Genomic DNA, 23,007 nt, shown 5'->3' with positions numbered 1-23,007 from the left:
ATCTAATGACTCTGCAACAATTGCAAACGGGCTAGTTCACCACACCTAGACTTCACTACTTCTTCCTGCAGCGCAAGCAATTCTCTGTCGTCAGGCCTTCTTTGCCGACCCAGTGACCAAAGTTGTCTAATAGCTTGGGCTACTATGTGGCTTGTACTCATGATGCCATCGTGGTACCATTACCATTGTCATCATACAGTCTTTGTGATACAGTCGTTGGCGACACCATCGTCGTCATGCACTCATCATCCCATTGTCCTCATACCGTTGTCATGTCATCGTTGTCATTGCGTCATCATACAGTTGTCGTCATGCATTATGTTACCATTCCATCATCATGCCATTGTGGTCCTTCCGTTGTCATCTTCGAAGTTTGTCATACAAGTCTTATGCCTTCGTCGTCACAAAGTCATCGTACCATGATCGTGATGCCGTCATTGCCATGCTGTTGTTTCATCATCGTCATTTCAGAAACATCATGCCATCATCTTCGTTCTATCAACATCATTTTTTCTCCATTGTTCTATAGAAATCATGCTGTCATCATTAAATCATGATTATGCTGCACTTGTTGTCGTGCGAACGCAATCATTTCCTTTTTGTCAGACAGTCCCTGTCAGGCATCCATTGTCATAATGTCGTCACGATGCTATCGTCGTCATGCCATTGCCATAATTCCAGCTTTGTCATATCGTTATTGCCATTGTCATCATCCTATTGTCTCATGCTGTGGTCATCATGATGTCATAGATATGTATCATCTCATTGTCCTCATGCTGTCATCGTTAAACTTCCTTTGTCGTTTCATTGTCACCGCGTCATTGTCATACAATCATCGTCATGCTGAAGGGCAATCTTGGCAAGCGAATGCCATAGCAAAGTAGGCTGATAGCGGAGACAGTGTATGTCCCACAAAGCCGAAGCAACCGAAGTCTCAGAATGGCTACAGATTTTAAATAATCATGACTTCACCAATACTTTGCTTGAATGTTAATCGCATTACCATCGACAGCCATCTGGACAAAGGCCATAATTATTTAGGACAAGGCTTTCCAAATTGTTGCCATGCCAGGCATGCATGCAATAAAGTGTACACACGCACATGACCCGTACCAACTAGCTCGCACCCAAACCCTTCTAAGACACTGCAGCAATTAAATCCATGCAGAAAATCTATTATACAAAAGTATAAATGAACATGGGAGACATAATATTGACGTATTTTTCCGCGTGTAACCTGCCACCGCGTATAACCCACGCCCACCATTAAACAACGTGGAAAAAAGAAAATCCATGCATATAACCTGCAGAAGTAACTGCACACAACAATGCTCACATCTTTGCAAGAACAGTCTCCATTCGCAGATGCATGGCTCGTCCAAGTCGTTTCTTTGACTAGCGGCTGTCTTCCCCCTCCTTTTCGGTGATGCTGATAATTTTCTGATGTGCTGTAAAGTACAGCTGTTCAGCGTAGCTCATTGTGACCAGAGTTCTAGTTTGCCAGCGACGTGTACTTCGCTAACTACTAAACACAACATGGCGACCCTTAAAAGAGGGATGACCATGAAAGCGGGAAGAAGTGAGCTTCAACATGCAGGGGTGGGGAGAAGGTGTGGTTCTGTAGAAGACAATGAAACTCTTTGCGAAGCTCTTCATGAAACTGCGGCACGTGTTGCCCTGAAGCCTGAGGCAAAATATAACTCGCACCTCGAATTTACTGTTCATCTTTTTTTTTTCTGCAAGTTATACATGCAAAAATATGGTATAGTAGTGCAACAGGTGTGGGTAAGTACGAATGCGTAGGACCTGAAAGGAATGAGGCCCCCAATTTGAGTGAAAGCTACATAGGTACATTGCAGCTGTGTTTTGTTGCAGGTTGTTTGACCGTGAGAAACGTGCCAGCTACACTTTCGAGGTGCAGGCTTCGGACAACGGCCGCTACCAGGCCCACTGGGCCCATGCCCGTGTGCAAGTCACCGTAGTGGATGTCAACGACAATAGCCCCCGCTTTCTTGAGTTCCCCTACGTGGCCCACGTAAGCCCTCATGCCCCCCTTGGATCCCAGGTGGCCCTGGTACAAGCCCATGATGGAGATGACGGACCCAATGCAGATGTGTTCTATACGTGAGTGTGTTCGCACAGGCTCCTATCCCACTTTGTCTCTGCTTTCCCTCCTTTGCTTTTTCTTTCTTGTATGTGGAACCATCATTTTATAAATTGGGTGATAAGCCACAGCGGCTGCATTTCAATGGGGGTGAAATGTGAAAACACCCATGTACTTATATTTAGGAGATTTAGGTGCACGTTAAGGAACCCCTGGTGGTACCAATTATTCTGGAGTTGCCCCCAATGGTGTGCCTCATAATCAAATCATGGTTTTGGCACGTGAAACCCCATAATTTTTTTAACCAAGTGTAAGCAACTTTTCTTTCTTTATTTCTTTATTAATTACAGGCCTATTTCTCTGACTTACTCTACTGAATTAGTCAAGCATGTTAGTCATAAACACATAATGAGATATCTCAAATCCAATGACTTTCTGCTAAAATTCTTAGCATGGGGCTCGTTGCAGCAGTGGTAGTGTCACAACTAATTTAAGGATTGCACAACATTCTTAGCGACCTTAATATTGATAACCAAATTGATGCACTGTTCGTTGAGTTCGATTATCGTTTGCTGTTTGTTTTGTTTACCTTGGGGACTCTTTCAACTGCAGAGGTTTTGGGTTTTGGAGACTAATGTAATTTATTTCATTATATCCATTAGCAGGACAATTTCACTTCGTTAAAACAGGGTTTTAGATACGTAAATCTCTATGGAGATTTCAAGGTAAATTTCATTTACTTCATTATGTGCATTATTTCATTTTATCACATTTTGTTATAACAAAATGACTGTCCGGAGGGTCCACGATGACGCCATAAGGCTCAGCCTGGCGGAGCTGACGTGGACACAGCCCGCCTCGGTCTGAAAAGACCGGGCTTCAGAACACTAATAAAGTTTTGTGAATGAATGAATGTTATAACAAGGTTCGAGTGTACTATCCTTGCTTCGTACAGCTGCCTACTAATTTACTATCGAAATCAATGCTTCGCCTTTTGGGCAGAACTGTAACTTTTTTTTCCCCTTCTCTCTCTCTATTTTGCAATGTGTTCAGTGATACATCTCTTCTTTTTTAGTCTAGTTGTAGCATCTGTGTAGTACTGTTAGGTCATCTGTGGAAAATGTTGGTATTTATTTTTTCGTTACATTTATCATAATCTACAGATTCTGATCTTTGTAATTATTTATTATCATCTTGTTTTAAAGTCAACACTTTGCTCAATTATCTCCAAATACATTCGAGTAATTCGATAAGATGTCTACTACAGTCTGCTACATCACGCCTACAATCAGATGACACAAGGCTCAGTGACAACAGACAATGGATAGGACCATCGACAACATTCAAGAAACTTCCGATACATGCAGGCATGTCATGTGCTGAGTGATAATGTTTAACATTTGCTAGCCAGTGAAAAGCGGTCACCGGAGAAAGGTAAACAAGTACACGTGTCAATATGAGAAATGGGAAGAAGTTTTTTTTTGAAGGATTAACTTGCAATAGGATTTCATCACACTCCAGAAAAGCTTATCACACTTATCACATCAAGATATACTAATATGCAGAAGGTCCTCATTTAATGTTGCAGTTAAGGTTTAGAATCCTCTTGGGTGAATGTCATCAGCGTAAAGTAAGCATTTAGAGTTATTGCGGCACTTCAGTAAATCATTAATATATATAAGAAACAACAATGGTGCTAGTAAACCAGTAAACCCCTGTGGTACACCCTTTTTAACAATGCACGAGTTGGAAGAACGTTACAATTCTGCACAACTGGAAGTCTGTAATTAAAGGGCCCTCACCAGGTCTGACTATTTTGAGCTGACAAGCGCAGTGAATGCACTGCAAGCCAACGAGATTGTGTCTGCTAAGTATTACATCCCTGCGTGCCACGGAAAGAGCTTAAATTTCAAAGCGAACACCTTTTGCCCTTCTCCTTGCGTGAACCGCACTCTCAGCTGGAGAGCCGACGTATATCGCACAAGTGCACCTATGTACATGGCAGTGCTGTGACATCGCTCATATTAGCCCCTGACTTTGAGAATTACTGAAGGCAACAGCAGTTACTTGTTTGGTGTGTTCCTTCAATAGACAAATGAAAGTTTAAAGAAATAATAGTGTGTCTTCGTTTTTCTTCGTACCATAGCAAGAGAGATGTACTTCTGTTTCGTCTGCTCGTTACCATGTTGTGAGTGGCATGCGCGGAGAGCAAAGCTTTGTCATCTTCTTCCATGTTCCAGCGTGCGATCATGATCCGCTTTCGTCTGTCTCAGTGTTTGTGTAGTACTGACTTATACTGCTAGTCAAGTGTTCTCGTGCACAGCGCGCAATATAGCGTGCTGCGCAATACGCAACAGCTCCGTCAGAAACCCTCAGTGGAAGTACACTGTGCAGCAAGAAAATCTAGGGGAAAAAAAAAACGAGGACGGGGCTCGTGATGTATACATCACACAATCCTCCATCTCTGGTATGGGAGAATGCAGGGAAGGAATTTCACTTGCGGAGGCTACATGAGAGCACGACCTACTGAACTCCAGACCTATACAGATGTCTCTTGCGCAGCGTGCCTGGTCTAGTTCAACTGTTCTGCCACTGGGGACAGAGTGGTGCTAGTTATAACCTGTGCACTGTAGTCTGCTTCTGCGATCTGTTCCAACACTCATGCTGCCATTTCAGCACGCACGGAGCATTTCTATTGGTGGGGAAAGAATAAATTCACAAACATAAAAAAACAAAATTTGCGAATGCTTTGTGTTTGAATAGTGAGATTAGAGGAGGAGGAGCAGTGCAAGAAAGGTAAACAATGTGCTCAGGTCGCAGATGCAACGCTAGACAGGGCATAACTTTCCTTTTCCTAGCCTCCCTAAGAGACTGAAAAAAATTCTTTTAAATAATTTATGGGATAAACTACCTTTTTCTAGTTGATTGTAGAAAGCCTAATGTCATAGCTGGCGTATTAGGATTTACTGCTTTGTGCTGTAATGAAAGGCAGAGGATCTGGTAAAAGCTTTAGCAAGTAATAATTCCTGCACCTAATGTGTGCAAGAAATTGATCGAGTCTGCTTCAAGGAAAGGCGAGCGTAGTGTGGAGTTCTCACACCCATGCTCTTGGGACAAAGGAACGACAACACAGTAGTGCAAACAATCCCAAGGGCATTTATTGCACCTTTCATAGATCAATGCCTGCTAGACGAGTTGCTATCCCCAAAACATGCCGATTGGCACGCGACAAATCTAGAAAGTCCGACTCACCGTGACCGGATAGCGAGCGAATATGTTCGCCCCCATGCTGGATCCCAACGCCTAATCATTCGTGCGTACGGTCACGCGAACGGTGGCGCGTTCGAAGGAGGCCATGCAAGATGGTCTCACAAAAGCATGGATCGGCGCGCACACGGCACGTCCGCGGCGTACGCCAATCCGCAGCCAAAGAGCCTTGTCTTTCCCGCGCCCAAGTAACCCCGCCGTGAGGCGGCGTTAGCAGCGCAACACTCGCGCCATCTCTCGCACTGCACTTCAACCACTCCAACCTCCGCGGACGCCAGGCCACGCGGCGAAGCCGCACTGCAGGAGACGGGAGTTATGCGGGAAAGCAAGATATAAGGGGACGCATGAGAGTCGCGCATCCCCACAGTAGTTAATATTATTTGATGTCTAGGTGAGCTGAAAGCTTGCAAAAGGGATCCCATCGCTTTGAAACATGCTGCACTGCAGGCCTTATGTCTCTGCAGTCTTTCCAAACTGCAATGCTAGCTTTTTCTGCGTGGTACAGCAGCAGCATAACGGTGGTCCGAAAGATCAGTACGCAGTGAAGCTGGTATGCGTACAGTTCTCTTTATGAACTTTTGACACACTCGCAGGCAACTTTTAAGAGTTATAAAATGAGTGGTAATCATTCTGTCATAGAATGTTATGGCGATTTTCAGTTTCTAAAACACGCAGATCTGAACTTTACAATGTAAACAATGAGATTGTTTTGAAGTTTACAAACTCTATAAACATTGTCACCTAATGTGCAAGAGCTGTGCGGCTTGTCACTGTGAAAAGGGCAGTAGGAGTGGCTATTTAACACTTATTTTCTAAAGTAGCTGACTACACGCACTAGCATTCTTCAGGTCCCGGCATTTGGAGCCAAGTGAATTATCAAAGCCTTGTGACATCACTGTCATTGTGTTTGCAAAAATCAACTATGCAAGCAGTTCATCACAACGTAACAGCCATAGTTCTAATTACAATTCCGTCCTAATCAACCGTAGAGTAGCAGACAAACAGATCCTGAAAGCGACCCCAGCGGCCAATGGTTGAACGAGACTGGGCACAGGCGACTCCCATAGAAGTCAGTTATCTGTGCAAGTCTGAAGTTTCAGTAGGTTGTGCACGGGAGCAAGTGGAGAGAGCATTATGTTGGCAGTGACACTGGCCTCTTGAAATCATGGGTTCGCGGCACTGAGATATTTCTATCTCGGCTGTTAATGAACCAAAGTGAAGAATTCTTGCAGTAGAATACTCCTTAGAGGGCATGTAAGAACTTCCAGCATATAACCGAAATTTGCTATGTGGCCTGGGGAGGGGCCCTTTAAGATAGTTACGAATAAGGCTTAACACAGGGCCAGTGATTTCGAGAGATGCCAAGTTTTAAACTAAAGATTTCATTATTAATCATACTGAATGCTTTTGTGAGATTGATGCATAGAACTACAGCATAGAGGCCAACACAAAGAGAATTTTGAGTATATTCTGTAAACTCAGCATAAGCTAGTTCACCGAACTAGTTGGCTAGAAAACCGAACTGTTGTCTGGCTAAAAGATCAAATCTTTATAGATAACTCGTTGGACATTATTGTACTATTGTCATTATGAAGAAAAGATGTGCGAGACAAGTTGTGCTGCTTCCATTGCAGCACACCGAGTGGTGGCAAGCTGCACCTCGACATGGACACCGGACTGGTGACAGTGGCTGCAAGTTTGGTGGCCGACAGTGGTCAGCTGCTGCACCTGGACTTGGTGGCTCGAGATCGTGGTCGGCCCTCCCGCATGGCCAGTGGTGGGTGCTCTGCAATGGCGACTGTTATTCGACTTGAAAGGGTTTATTCAAAGCTATCCATCCACTAGTAATCTTGTAGATTACGCCCGTTGTTCTTTGAGGTCACACTACCTCTCAAAACTAACTAGGCTGTAGGAAGTACACTTCCTGCAATAAGTTCCTTGCTGCTGAACTTATGCTGGCCATTCCTCATGCCCTAGGACCTTGCCACCATTTAGATAACTATGGAAAACAGAAAAGAAATAGTCAACTTCCGTTAATTTAACTTTGACGGGACCAACAAAATTGTTCAAATTATCCAGCTGGTCTAATTAAACAAGATGCAGAAAAAAAATATGCCAAACTCATTGTTTATTCATTTGGAAGTATTTGCCCTAGCCTAAAGCTTGGTTTACATGGTGCGATATTACACTGCGTTTTTTGCAGCTATGATTTCCGTAAATGCGAACTTCACATTACCGTTTCACATGCACCGAGCGCGGCAGCTGCGATTTTCACATTTGCGAGCACCTAGCAGAGGTCTGAATTGTTCTTGACGTCAGTTAGCTTCAGTAAGAACAAAGTAAAGCAACTTAGAAGGTGTTATCGTTAAAGTTTTTTTCTGTTTGAGTGTGTTACTTCATCAAAAAAAAATTTATGTAGGAAGGCCACAGTAACATTTCTACAATCCATGTTGTGATTGGTTCCCCGTCCTTGCTGCATGTGCATTTTTGCAAAGAAGTTCAGTACTATGAACATAGAAAAATCACACGCACAAAAGGTCCGACGGCCTATTTGCCGCAAGTGCGAAAACGCAGTCACGTTCACACCAGGTGAAATAGGCTTAACATGCCCTCAAATCGTACGCACGCCCGTTTTATATGTGTCCAAACTGGCAAACTAATGTCAACTAAGCCAACTTTAGGATCAAAATAACCAAAGTTTCAGCCCATAGAAATTCATGGATGCTGGCCGGGCCCTTCGGTAGAGATCAAGTTAAACCCAAAAAATTGAACTGACTAGTCTAATGAACAGAAGCCTACCGTATGTCGTATTTACTCGTGTGACGCCCACACTTTTTTCTGATTTTTACTGGGTGCGGGCCTTACACGAGGTAGGCTTATGGATATTCAGTGAAGCCCCGAACTGTGCTCAGATTTTTATGCAAAACAATGCTGCCACAGACGGCTCAGTTTGGAGTATGTGATGTGCTTTGCATTCCTTCTTTTCCCTTTTTCTTTTTTGTGTGATCATTCGAAATCTCTGAAAAAAAAATTTTGTTCGTTATTCAAATATATTGTCTCTGCCAAGTAATGGGGCAAGCACACAGTCAGTCTGCAGCTTAGCAAGTTTTTGTTCTCGTCCTAGCGTTCTTCTGTTTCTGTACAAAAGAAAGGCTGAAATAAGTTGACTTAACACATTCACAATTACTGACATATCTTTTTGGATACATAAAATGCCACGAAAATGTCCAAATAATCGGGGAGGTAAAAAAAAACGAATTGCAATGAAAAATTGATTTCATTGTTGTTGTTTTTTGGAATGCCAGTAGTGGAAAATTTGTTTACCGACTTTTGCTCAGTGTTGTGGTCCAATAAAAGAAAATTTAAGTACTTGAAGCTTTGTGATGGATGAGACTGCGGATGCATATTATGCTTGCCTAATGCACAGCTCAACGCGCGTCGATTGTGGGTCATCGTTTATCATCGTCCATGCACAGTACAAAAACGGCCGTAATTTCAAACTGAAGCCTGCATGCCCTTCCTCTTGGGAGAGCCCCACTTCCAGCTAGTAAGTCAAACTTGCTAGCTGGAAGCTGGAAACTTGCTAATTCGTCAGCCAGGTCAGGTACTTGGTGCTGACAAAAGCAAGACCATTGTCAGACATGATGACGTCCGGCAACCCCTGGGCAGCAAAGACCTGCTGTAGTGCTGCAATAGTCGCGCCTGCTGATGGAGTGGTGACCGGTAGAACCTCCACCTACTTTGAAAAGGCATCAACCACCACCAGGAAGTAATGGCCCTTGAAGGGCCCCCCAAAATTCACATGTAGGCGAGACCAGGGTCTCTGTTGGAACGGCCAGGGGCTGATTTCCACATGACGTGAGGCCTGCTGATGCTCCTGGCAGATTTGGCAGATCTGCACCATGTGAGCGATATCCTGATCCAGGCCAGACCACCAAACATGTGACCGGGCCACCATCTTGGTCTTTTCCACGCCAGGATGACCCATTTGCAGCAAGTGCAGGTCCCTGGACCGGAGACTTTCTGGGATCACCACCCTGGAACACTACAGTAGGCAGCCCTGTTACAAACTGAGCTCGGCGGCCTTGTGGCTATAGGCCTGCTGGACCAATTCCTCCCCACCGGACACCGCCTTGACCACCTGAGACAGGACTGGGTCCTGGCTGGTCGCTTGCGACACCGCGGATCTGAAGAGTGCCTCCGGATATGCGTGCTCCAGCATAAACACTTCAGCAGGTTCTGGAACAGCATCAGGCACCTCAGGCAGGGGCAGGTGGCTCAAGGCATCAGCAGGTTCCAGGTCCTTTCCCGGATGGTAAACCAGCTGGTAACTGTAAGCCGCCAGCCTCTAAGGCCCAGCGTACCACTCGAATTGATGCCTGCACGGGAACTGCGTTGTCAGGCCCCAGCAGCCCCAACAGCGACTTGTGATCCGTGACCGCCTCGAACTTCCGGCCCCACAGATACTGGTGGAAGCGTTCAACACTGAACATGAGGGTCTTCCTAGTCTAGCTGACTGTAGCATTGCTCTGCAGCATAAAGCAAATGACACAGGGCGTTCCTGGCCATCCTTGTTCCGGTGCCACCAGGACGGCTCCCATGCCGTACGGTAACGCATCTACGGTCAGGACGACAGGCGTGGCAGGATCGAAGTGTACTAGCACTGGAGCCTTGGTGATTAGCTCCTTGCTGCGCTGAAAGGCCCAGTCCTGCTCCTTCTTCCAGATCCATTGCCGACCATCTCGAAGCATGCTCTGACAGGTTCGGCAGGAAACTCCTGTAGAGGTTGATGAGGTCGAGGTAGCTCTCAAGCTCCTTCTTGTTCTGGGACTTAGGCGCCTTGAGCACAGCATCAGCATCAACTTTGTGGGGAACCAGCGCTAGGCCAGCCTGGGAAATGACATGTCCCATGTACTCATCACTGGGGGCCAGGAAAATCCACTTTTCCAGCTTTGGCTTGCGACCAGCATCCTGCAGCCGTGCCAGGACATTGTGTAGGTTCTGCAGGTGGTCCCTGTCGTCGCTGCCAGTAACAAGGATGTCATCCAAGTACACCACTACGTGCCTCATGCCCCTGAAGAGGTTGTCCATCTCCCTCTGAAATATGGCTGGGGCTGAGGCCACGCCAAATGGTAAGCGCATGTACTGGAAGAGCCCCAAAGTTGTCGTATTGTGACATACTTCCGGGAGGCATCCTGAAGCACCAGCTGCTGGTAAGCATCTCTTGATTCGAGCTTGGTGAAATTATGCCGACCGGACAACACTGACCAGAGATCTTCAATCCGGGGCAACGAGTACTTCTCGACGGTAGTGACGGTAACCTTGAAATCCCCACAGATCCTGACACTGCCATCTTGCTTGAGGACTGGTACGATGGGAGTGGCCCGTTCAGACGTCTTGACGGGCACCAGGATGCCCTCTTGCTGTAACCGTTGCAACTCCTGGATGATCCCGTCCTTTAGGGCGAACGGCAGTGGGCGAGGCTTGAAAAAAAAAAAAAAACATGGCTGGGCTCCCTCAGGTACATAAATGCCAGCCGTCGTGCTGGTCGGTCTACAGCTGCCATTGCTATTTGCTCCATAAACGAGGACAATGAATCCTAATATGACATGTGACTTTGGCGTTCTTCTTGCAATGCACCTGGGACCATTGGAGCCCCTTCTTGCTTTTCTTTTTCTTCCTCCATGTTTTACATGAATGGCAAGATGCTAAAATTTTTGCTAGAAGGTTCAAATATAGTACTGCATTGCATTTACATGCAGCACAAGCAAAAGGACAAAACATTATTCAATAAATTGTCTACTGAGGTAGGAAATACAAGCAAAGGATAGATTGCTTGATCAGAAACATGTACAGTGTAACATTATTGATACGTTCGTGGCTGTTGTGTTTTCCCAGCTGCTATGTTGCATTTTCACGGTCCTGACATAAATCTCATTGACTCCCATGGATTATGTTCCCATTTTGATATGCCAGCATTCTGCAATGTTCTCGCATCTTACGTTGTGTTTGAAAGCAGCAGTCATGCAAATTTAGCTGTGCGGAGGGAAATTTGCTCTCGCATGTTGTAACAAGCAACAGGTACGTTGTAACAAACAGTCATTACGTTAGAAATCGGTACTTTGCAACAAAGCAAACCATTGATCACTTGTTGAAATATATTCTTTGATCGCCACAGTCACGAAACATTGTATGTGTCTCTTAATGCACACACATCATCCCCAGTCACAGTAAGTGTGCTGAGACATCTAATAACTGTACTGGCAGCGATTCAGAGCTGTTTCTTATGTTGCTGTGGTGACTTGCGTCCTTCCTCGCTGTTACGTTTCTTTTTTCATTCTTTTTTCGGTCCCTTTAGAAATGTATCAACGGGGTTCTAATGTAGTACATTGCTGGTTACACTGTTATAACACTGTTCACATAGTGTTTGTTGCCACCTGTGGAAGAGGTGAACGTGAGTGAAGCTCTACTCAGTTGAATGTTTGGCCTGGTTTTGTTGTGTTTGCAGGAGTACTGGAAGTGTGGGTAGGGCCCGTGGCAGGCCCACGGCTGGAGTTCTCGAATGCAACCTATGTGGCAAAGCTGCCTGAGGGGGCAGCTGCCACAGGTTCAAAAGTGGTGCAGGTTCATGCCTCAGCCAGCAACCAGCCTGGCCTGGCTGTCACTTACAGCCTAGGGCCTGACCAGGATCATGGGCCATTTGTGATCCACCCAACCAGTGGTGAGCTTGCAATAGATGACAAGTCTGTTTGGCTATTGATAGCTTTGTTGAACATGCTCTGCCCTGCTTAGCCAATTGACAATAGCAAAACTCTGGCTTTCCCACTTGGCAATGCTGGTAAGGTTGTAGACCCCAACTTGAAGAAGGTTTTAAGGCTTCGAGCACAAAGGGCATTGGCGCCTTGAATGCAGCTCATTGCTATGTGGTCCTGGTTACTCTAGTGCGCAAACACAGTTTCTGTGTGTTGTGCAGGCACTGTGCGTGTGCGGGATTCCCAGCAGCTGGACTATGAGGAGCGCCCCGAGCTGGAGCTGCCACTGTGGGCCCATGCAGAGACACCTTCAGGGGCCATGCTGCATGGCCATGCCCGGCTGTTGGTGCAACTGCTGGACCAGAATGACAATTCACCACGCTTCTCCCTAGAGCGCTATGTGGCCTCTGTCTGGGAAGGGCGCCCTCGTGGAACCTTTGTCGCTCAGGCTAGTTCTCTCTGTTGTACTTACAAAAACTGCCAGTCTACAAGGAAAGGCACAGATATAGTATACTGAGAGCAAAATGAAGTCACCAGCCACTCTTTTTTTAGGTGCGAAGAAGGGGGCATAAAATGCCCCACTAATTAGGCAGCCAAAATAAAAAATTTAAGGGAAGGATCCAATGCAGTAGTGCAAGTAATAACTAGAGCTTTAGTCCATTGTTCCAGAGCACTGCATGGGCCATCTGCTCTGGCCCACGCCAGGCCTGAGCTTGAAAGGGTAATGAGCTGGCCCGCTTGATCCCGGCCCAGTGTTTTCAAACCTGGCCCTTTTCTGGCCTTACCCATTGTGAAAACATTAGGGATAGGCAAATGATAAATTTTAAGCTTGAATTGAATTCAAAGCGAAAGTAATTTAAAGAGTTCAAATAGTATTACTTTGTATGTGAGTTTGTTTGTTTTTTAACACAATATGAGCCATATTCACAAACTGAAACTATGTGAAATAGAGCTGTAATCACAAAACAAACTAGGTAGCTTTCCTCTAGAAAAAATATTGCAATGAAATTGGTCAAATCAGGCAAGCAAACCATGTGCAAACATCATATTTTTTATCAAAAATGAGCCAGATCCTGCAGGCATTCAAATGAAAATAAACCAAATCCACTTGCCCAATAGGGGAGCGCTTTCTATACTATGTGATCGATGCAACATGGCAGTCTCATTGCAATTTGTGTACCTTATTTTATTGCAGCCTTCATTTCTGCTCAAGAAAAAGGCCCTGTGAAAGATTACAAAGGAAGCTCCCTATGCTTTCAAGCAGACGGATTTGCTCTCTCCAAGTAATATTCCCAGTGTTCATGAAGCATAGCAGCTCCCTTAATTGCCAATGCTCTAATGGCTTCTCTACTGAAACCACATCAGACCTTCTTTTTGAAAGTCGTTTTCAACAGTTTTTGGGCGTAAACCACATCAAATTGTCTGTTTGAAATTGGAGTCGAACCTCAACTTTACATCTTAATATTAGTCAAACGCGCTGCATAATGTTTCATTACTTGTAGCTATAAGGTTGCTCTATCTAACGTATAAAAGCTTTCATATGCATGTAATTGCCTAGATAGTGTTTCATTTTGGTCTGATAAAAATTTTTTTAGTTTTTCTCAAATTCTGCTTAAGTGGATTTGACTCATTTCAAGGAAAGACTCCTCAGTTATTTTGGTGACAAATAATGTTTCAGCATTTGCTATAACTAGGTTAATGCAAATATTAATTTTTTGGCTCGAAGTGAATAGTTGTGGTCTTTGCAGAAAACCTTTAATGGCTGTACCACCATGTGGTATTGCAGGCATAAAGCCAATCATGAAATTAATTAATAGGCGTAACGAGAAGAAGTTACCAATTGCTAAATTTTTAGTAAAATTTATTTAAAGAAACTTCATTTACAGGCTTCTGCTCAGTGTTGGGGTTCAGTCTACTTGAATTTTGTGATGACGGTGCACGTGGGAGCATTTCACGTTTGCCCCCCACATAGTTCAATGCAAGTCACGAATCATCGCTATTCCACGAAGTGCTGAAGTCTCACACGACCTTCACTGCACCAGCTGCACTGAACCGGCAGTTTAGGCTTGGTGCATTCTATCTGCTTAATCCATTCCGTCTAGTAAGTGCACAGACGAACTTAACACACACTCCCATTTACGGCTAATCGCCTGTAGACCCACACGCTGCTTCTATGGCCCTTAATCTATCCCGTGTGGATAATCTCTTGCGCAGTCACCATTGAGCCACTCGATAAGCAGCAGGTTCGGCAAATGTTTGTCATGGCGACACTGCCTTGGCTGTTAGGCCTTATCAGCGCTTATGGTTTGGTTGCTGAAAAATGACATTGCCAAGGAAAGTGAAGATACGCAGGGCAACTTAAATGACTCAGTGTTCCAGATTTTCCAACACCGCATGAAATCCGAAACTTGGATTGGCGGCACAGTGGCTCAGTGTTGCTTCGTTTTTTACTTGTCTTGGCTATGAGCCATGTCAATGGCACTGCGACTTGCTCTTTGGAACTGAACCTGTTGATTGTATGTTTTTTACAGTGAAGCTGTTAGAACTGCGTTGGGTTTCTCTTCTCATTCGCAGCTTCACCAAGAGAGAACGAAAGCAGAGTATAAAAATAACATCGCACAGCATAGCGACGCGGTTAGGGTGCGTGGAGCCTAGCGGGGGAGAAGGAGCGACGCAACGGGGACACAGGTAGTGTGACGTCATTGCTGTCCGATGAAAACCCGCACGCTCGCTTCGGAAGATTTCAACAAGCTACTAGCTACACGGCATCGGAGCTAGCATGCATCAGAGCTAAGGTGCGGCAGTTGCCGCCACATCACACCGTTGCAGCAGCTGGCACAAGACACTGACGCATATGCGGTCTCAACAAATCGCTTCTGTAGTGGCAGGTGCCTCAAATGGCACGCCGTTCCAACCGAAGCCCCCCACAGAGGATGACTGCATGGATTTTTCTGAAGCCTTAACTACCCCCATCTCCGCTGGTATCCAGTGTTTGCGATAGCAGAGCCACGCATAATTTTTCCTATTCATATTCATATTTTCCAAGTAACTCAAAAATTCTGAATACTGAAATTTTATCCGAAGGGAATACCAAATAGCTCAGTATGGTAAATCTATAGACTGTTTTATTGAGGGCACTGCCATTTTGCGATCAAGGCGCCATCTATTGTCTGGCACCAAGCTGGTATGTGACAGCACGCTAGAGCGTGCGTAGTGAGCGTGCTGTTGACAATGAGTGGCAAGTTTTCATGTTTTCCTGCGAAGTCTTGACAAGTTTTTGCTATTGGGTAACTTCGTACCATGTCGTTATGAAGGTGCCTAGGGGCAGCTCTGCTCGTGATTAAAATTGGAGGCGAGTCAAGTCTGAACATTGTCAATACGTAACCCACATGCTATGTGTTATTATTGTATGTCTAGCCTTGAACTTTATTAAGGTATCACTTAGATGACAACAGTCAGAGTTGTCTCCATGTGCCATGCAGTGTACCACACCAGCGTACATTCCAATCCAGGTAACTAGCAAAGCTCCAAGGAAACACATTTTGCTAGCTTTCATGCTTCTCAAATTTTCACTGTACGATTTTCTAAGCATTGTTTATCTTTCACCCGGGCATCAATCTTTACAAAATAAAGAACTGTAAAATAACTCGACCAGAAGGGCCACTAACATGGAGTGCTTGATAAAACGGCCCGGTGACAGTCACCGCAAATATGCGCATTCTTTAAGTCTCAAGTAGTGCCTGTGCAAACACACCTCGCCAACTGAAGGGAGACGAAAAACAAACTCTCTCCAACAGCTACTTTATTTTCTCGAGTTATAACAGTGCGTGATATGCCACATCGGACAGACAGGTTCCTGATGATATTCAGAATCAAGGAAGAACTCACATGATCTAGGGGTACCTGCCACACAGTAGGCATGGCTTTGGTTACAGAATGAGAAAGAACACACCTTAGTTTTCTTTGTCGGCATGTACTCTTTTCATAATACATCCCCAGTCAACTTCCACATAAATGTTGGTTGCCAAATATGATAAGTTGAAAAGAATAACTTTAATGTACGTTCACAAAGAAATGGTTTACTTCGTCCATTGGCATTAGTTCAACTCGAATACATACCTTTCGTTCATATCCCAGTTTGATCACGGGTGCCGATTTCATTGCCATGCACTCACTGGAAACAAATTCTTTTGAACATATACACGACAATGCTGATGGCGTCAAGTGCATTCTGTTTATGCTAGCAAACCAAAGCCGATGTTTGTCTGCAACTGTAGCAATGGAGTCCACAGAGTCGCCATGGTTGAAGATACACTTCACGTTCACTTCCAAAAGTTATTTTTGCAGCCAAATACAGCAGAGTGATAGCCTGTTGACCTTGAGTCATCTGGCATTGCAGCAATCGCAGACAGATCATGTTAGAACTGCACTAATTCACAGTGACACTGCTGCTAGTATTCTAGGGACCGTGCCGCTACCGTTCCAAGCTGCCGCTATGAGAAGTGGCGATTCGCACATACCAGTGCAAAGAGGAAAGTGGTGTGGTATGCTGGTTCAAGGTTACATTGCTCCTTGCCCGTATATCAGTGTATACCAATTCACCCAATTTTCTGTTTTGCTGAAGTACAGTCAAATCTCGAAATAACAAATCATGAGGGACCGCCAGAAATCTTTCGTTATTCTGAGAGGTCATTATAGTGAAAGCAACAAAATTAATCATTCCACCCATCAACACCTGAGTCCATAAGTTGTCGCCATTTGAGCTATCCACAAAGATGTTGCCATTGGCTATTGGCCCATGCTCTTGCTATTTTCCATAGATTCCGCTGCCATGCACCACTGAAGCATCGTATACAAGAGTGGCGCGCACAAAGCAGATGCTGACACTGCGAAAACTACTGCAAAAAGGAAGCTCCATGTCGCCTCCAAAGCGCAGTGTTTCTTGTTTTTCAAATTCCTTGCTGTGGAAAGCGCAACTGCCTCACTCGAGGTGGACACCTGAAGTATGCCAAAGCACAAGTGTACATAAACGACACCGTCCGGCAAATGAAAAGTGTGACCATGTGGCATCCCTACGACTACGGAAGTTACATTTCTTCACGCGCATAGTTAGTGTGGCTGCAGAAAGAAGCGCGAAAGAAAAAGGCATGTGCAGAAAGAAGAGCGAAAGAAGGAAGAAATGCAGCTTCGTTACTAGGAGACACTTGCCTGGGCAGAGCATGTGCTTGCAAAATCCGATGCGTCGTCACCTCTGGAATAGAGTTTAAAAATTCTCTCCCACATTATTTTTATTCAGTGCTGTCTCAAGTTTTCCAAACCTGTGCGCCGTGACGTCTGCTTTCTGCACCTTGTTGTCTGCTAGCTTACTGTTTCAGCTGCCACGGCGGATGCGTGGAAGTCTGAGAATCCGTAGATCTTGGAATATTAGTTCGTAGTACTGAGGCGTTGTTAACATGACATGAAAACTGAATAATGATCGTCATTCTGAAAAGTTCGGTATTCTGAAGCTCGTAATACTGAAATATTTTTACATTGAAACCATATGAAGTCACCTATGGAAAAATTTTTTAATCTGAAAAATTTGTTCATGCAGTGTTCGTAGTAACGAGGTTCTGCTGTACATACTACTCTCTTCTGTCTGTGATTTGGTGAAAACCAGACATCAAAGCCATGATAGGGAAGTTCTCCAAGAACCTGTAATAATTCTTCGGTGTTTGGAAATAGTAAAGGATTTGTTCAGTAACATTGTGGAAATTCTCATAATTTATACACAATGCGTGTCATGCAGTTTAGGTGATCAAAGATTTGTGTCAGGGAGGTCATTGATCAAGCTTTTGATGAGGCTGCTGCATAGTCTTATTTAATGTTTAATCATTTCTTTCACACCACTTACCACATTAAAGTGCCGTGCTGGCAATTTTTTCTGCAAAATTTGGACTTGGTGATAATATTGTGCAGATAACTTAATATTACTTAGATATAACAGTGTTGTGGGCCAGCAACTTTTGAAGCTGTGTGTTCATCAAAGTCCTCACAAGAAGAAAATTGGGTAAAGAGGGGAAGGATTTGATGAGTGTGTTCATCATAAAATTTCATGTTTTTGATTTTGTACACTTCCTTTACAAGGTTGTCGGCTGAGATTGAAGCGTGATTGGATGAGATTAAAACTAACGATTAGATGAGATTAAACTAACAGCGCACGCGGCTTCCTAAAGGAGTCTGACCTCAAGGGAGTTGTGGTCGTGTGACATGGGCACTAGCGAGTATTTCACAAAAGCTGCCAAAGGCACGTTGGGAGCTGTTTGGTTTACGTACGCACACAAAAATTTTTAACTCTTAATTGCTCCTAAAGCTATATTACCTAAAGTTGTTCGAATAAACAAATTGTTATACAAGTATCCAAAATGTTCACTGCTTCTCTAAAATGTAAAATAAATCCGTAAACATAGTGATGCCTAGAGCGAAGCTGGCAACCATGTGCTTTCCCCTGTTTTCCTGTACGGCGTGGCACAGCTACTGACTTTTGCTGTTCTTGTTGTGCGTCCTGACTGCATCTTGTTCTGGGTTATTTCGCGCGCAGGTGCAACGACATGACACACGCCGTAAGCCTCGCAGTGAAGGATAGTGTCTGTGGGTACAGTCGAGGGGTGCTCTGGGACGAGAGTATAGGGAAGCAGCCAGCATAAATCTAATGAAGCATTGCTTAAACTGTTCTGTAATGGAACCAAAATTATCATACTTATAATCAAAATTAAATATAAAGCCTTAACAAAAATTAACGTTTCAGTTCCACTTCAAGCACTGTGAATGAGGACTCCCTTCACCAAAAGCTCCAGTAAACTCCCTTATCAAAAGGACAGCCGTATGACATCGAACGCATTTCCCTCGAAATAAAGACAGAAGTTAAAAGGAGCGTGTGTGCGCCTATGTGACAGGGGTATTAAAAAACGTCCGCAATGATTGGCTCTATAATATTACCGTATTTGCATGATTCAATCGCGCACCTGTTATTCCGAAAAAAATTGGTCCGAAAATTGCCAGCACGTTATAATCAGATACAAAACCTAAATCCGCACCAAATACAAATCCACACCAAAATAAAAAGGCAGCAACAGGCAACATTGAAAGGCACTGCACTACAAGCAGCCATTACATTCACTCTGAGCTGCCCATTGAAAAGGCACCCACTTGTGGTGTGTCTCTTGCAAGCATCTTTATTCTGTCTGTCCGCTTGTGCATAGCAATAACAAAGCAAAAGAAAGGAAAGTGAAATAAGTTATGTTAAGTTTCAGTTCATTGTCGAAGCATAGCGTTGTTGCCCGTAGGCTAAGCTGCGCTTCAACAGAATCTGTCGCAGGTAATAAAGGAATATGTGCCTCCTTTTTTATGTTTTGAATATGGCCTAGAATCTCGCATGGTTTTGCCTTGCATGAGGTCATAGTGAAGTGTTGCATGAGCCGTTGGTGTTGTTTGCAGGTGTCAGCGTTGGATGCCGACCAGGGCAGTAGGCTGGTGTACCACATAGCGGGTGGCAATGTGGACCAAGCGTTCGTGCTGGAGCCCCCCTTGAGTGGCCGCGTGCGCACCAACACAGTTCTGGATCGTGAAATTCGTGACACATACCTGCTCACCCTTGTGGCTACTGATGATGGCCAGCCTCCTCGCACAGGGTCATGTACTCTGCACATCACAGTCATTGACGCCAATGACAACCAGCCCGTCTTTCCTCCAGACAGTGTCGTCAGCATTCGTGAAGGTGTGTTTTTTGCCTTCCCACTTTCTTTGTTTAAATTAAATTAAATTATGGGGTTTTATGTGCCAAAACCACGGTCTGATTATGGGGCACACCGTAGTGGAGGACTCCGGAAATTTCGACCACCTGGGGTTCTTTAACGTGCACCCAAATCTAAGTACACGGGTGTCTTCACATTTCGCCTCCATCGATATGCGGCCACCGTGGCTGGGACTCGATCCTGCGACCTTGTGCTCAGCAGCTCAACACCATAGTCACTGAGCAACCACGGTGGGTAACACTTTCTTCACCAGGTGCACACTTTGCAATGCAGTTGTATATTATTGCACCAGGTGGCATGCCATGTAGCAGTTCCAATGCATGGTGCCACGTGGTGCGAGATGTGCACCGCAATTCATTATGTGTCCCACATAGCTTTGATACATGTAAACTTTCCATTGCAGTCACATTGCATTATATCAGGTGTCATGAGATGTAGCAGTTGCATCGTATCGTGCCACATGTCAAGGGATGTGACATGTGTGCTGCATAGTCTGGATGCATGTGTGTACTCTTCGGTACACGCCTCCTTGCAAGGCGCTGCAGAAGAAAAGAATTGTGGAGCTATGCGCGCAGCTGCAACCAGGCAACGTCAGGCTCAGCAGACTGCTGTGCAGAGGGCATCACAAGCCGCAACTTTGCATCAATGCCAGGTGAAGAGTTCAGCTCGTTCTTGTGAAAACAACGCAAAAAGACTTCGCCACAAAGACCCTTTAGTGCATGCTGCCAAAAATGCGGTTCAGCAGCTAGGTCGTAAAACCAGGTCTTCTTTGGACTTTATACAATTATTTTAAACAATGAAGTACCTGTAGTGCCCTGCTGCATATCCTTCATGACCTTACTTTTTAAATAATGAATGTGTGCAAATGAACTGTTTCCCTACCATGGGGAAAATGGGTGTTTTCAGTAAGTTATGCCAGATTTTTATATTTATCTTTTTTTTTTACGAAGGAACTACTGTGTTCAATATTTTATGTAATTCATACAAAAAAAAGCAGAATGAATGCACTTTTCAGGCATGAAAGTTTTATTAATGAGATGTCATAGAAAACATATAAATTGCCTGAACCAAGATTGTAGGATAAAATTGTAAAAAGTTTATAAAGACATGCTTTTATCTACTAAGACAAATATGTACACAACAAGAATTATGAATGTATTGCCGTCTAATAGGCACTATCTCCGAAAAATCTAAACTTTTTATTGAACAGGTATTCCACTACAAAAATTTAAGTACAAGCACCACAGTTTGGTGTGCCGGGCTGCAGCCAGCAACGTTCCGGGCTGGCTTGCATCGTCCTCGTCGTCACTCTTAAAGTCAAAGTCCAACAAAAAAAGCAGCATCCTCAGACACAGTGGAATCGCGAGGCCTGCTATCTATCGAAGCGTACACGCCGCTCCCGGAGGCGGCCATTTTCACTTTCTACTTTGACAATCGCGAAACTTCGGAGTTTGTTCAAAAATTAACACCTGGCGGGAAAAAAGCAAACTGTTTAGAAAACAAAAATATAGTTTTCCTCCTTGACATCCTATGGTGCAGTGTGTCCGTAAGTGGCACAGAAGGTCTCGGAAGCAGTGTTTCAAACCATGTATAGCGGGCGGCCGTTTTCACTTTCTACTTTGACGATCATGAAAACGTCAGAGCGGGTTAAAAAATCTCCATCTGGGGAGGGAAAGTAGACTGCTTAGAAAACAAAAATATAGTTCTCCTTCTTCATGTCCGAGAGCACAGTGTGTCCCTGAGCGGGCTGGCGATGCCCAATGGGTGTGGTACGGAAAGAGTTAAAATACTACTTCGTATTCTTGGTACTTGCAGTTACCGTCTTGAAGCAGTTTTCGACGGTCTCCTATGAAGCCGCGCCTCCAACTTGCGCTGTGACTGCTGCATATGTCGCGCAGCCCTGCGAGTTTCTTCGCATTGGCACAGCATGATTTTTGCAAAGCATATGTGATATGGAACTTATATCCATTACATACAAGCTACATTGCATTCTAGACATGCTATTGACTGCAGACAGTATTTTCTTAGATTTTTCTGAAGTGTTTGACAAGGTATGCCACAACCTTTTATGATACAAACTAAGTCGACTTAGCATTGCCTCTAACCTCTTAAAATGAATTGGTTGTTATTTGAGTAATCACTTGTACTTTGTTACTGCTAATGGCTAATGATGTGCACTCAAGTGTATTCCAGGGTTCCATGCTAGGTCCTCCTTTATTTCTCATATACATTAACATCCTTCCTTCAGCAATAGCTTCTAACATTAAGCTGTTCCACAATTGTGTAATCAGGTGCTATCATATCGCAGATTGCACGAGCATGGCTTTCCGTTGACGCAGTGCTACCATCGTGGTATTGCCATAAACACGAGAGATCGGAGATTGAGATAGAAGGAGCACTGTATTTATTGATGCATAAATAAAAGCACCAAACGCAAGCGCAAAAAAATATGCAGGCCTGCGCGGCACACGCAGCACAGTCCAGTGTAAGCTGGATGAGCGGCTTCGTAGGAGCCCCATTTTCGGCAGCATGCAGTAGGGAGTCTGCGATGAAGTCTCTTTGCATTGTTTTCATCAGAAAGAACTGAACTGTCCTTTCAGCGTCAACAGTGAGCTGCAGCTTGTGCTGCTCACTGCACAGCGGTCCGCTGATCCAAACATTGCCTGGCTACAGCTGCGTTTGTAGCTCTACGATTTCCTTCTTCAGCAGCAGTTCATATCTTGGAAGGAGGCACCATAACATGCACTGAAGAGTAAGCACGGGTATCCAGATTTACGCGGTGCACATGTCACATCCCTTGACAGGTGGCGCAATACGATGCTGATCATGATTAATTGGCACCCCCTTTGACAGGGGGTGGCGACAAATGGTTACTGCTTGAGCAAATCAGGTTGAGCTACTGCCTGTCGGAACACCTGATGAAATACAACACAGCTGAAATGCAATGTTGCACGTATTGATGCTATGCTGCACATGTTTCACATCACGTGACAAGTACAAGTGATGATGATGATTTATTGGCATCCCCTTTGAAACAGGGCGGTACCAGTCACCTAGCCTGCTTTATTTAACCAAGCATGACCTCCTTGGC

The 23,007-nt window shown here is 44.6% G+C and overlaps 1 protein-coding gene across 4 annotated transcripts in view; it reads left to right on the top strand.

The window, feature by feature from the left end:
* Positions 1-23,007, top strand: part of ds (dachsous cadherin-related 1) — a 169,245-nt gene that overhangs the window by 114,428 nt on the left and 31,810 nt on the right. For all 4 annotated transcript variants that reach the window (XM_070534964.1, XM_070534961.1, XM_070534962.1 and 1 more), the window contains 5 exons: positions 1,876-2,124; positions 7,006-7,148; positions 11,880-12,092; positions 12,345-12,571; positions 19,600-19,879. In XM_070534964.1, coding sequence (XP_070391065.1) covers positions 1,876-2,124; positions 7,006-7,148; positions 11,880-12,092; positions 12,345-12,571; positions 19,600-19,879 — 1,112 coding nt within the window. The remainder of the gene's footprint in view (positions 1-1,875; positions 2,125-7,005; positions 7,149-11,879; positions 12,093-12,344; positions 12,572-19,599; positions 19,880-23,007) is intronic.

This window comes from Dermacentor albipictus, chromosome 3, assembly GCF_038994185.2.
Source record: "Dermacentor albipictus isolate Rhodes 1998 colony chromosome 3, USDA_Dalb.pri_finalv2, whole genome shotgun sequence".
NCBI classification, from domain to species: Eukaryota; Metazoa; Arthropoda; class Arachnida; order Ixodida; family Ixodidae; genus Dermacentor; species Dermacentor albipictus.
Note: the sequence above shows the minus strand (reverse complement) of the source record. Positions and strands in the feature narration are given on the sequence as shown.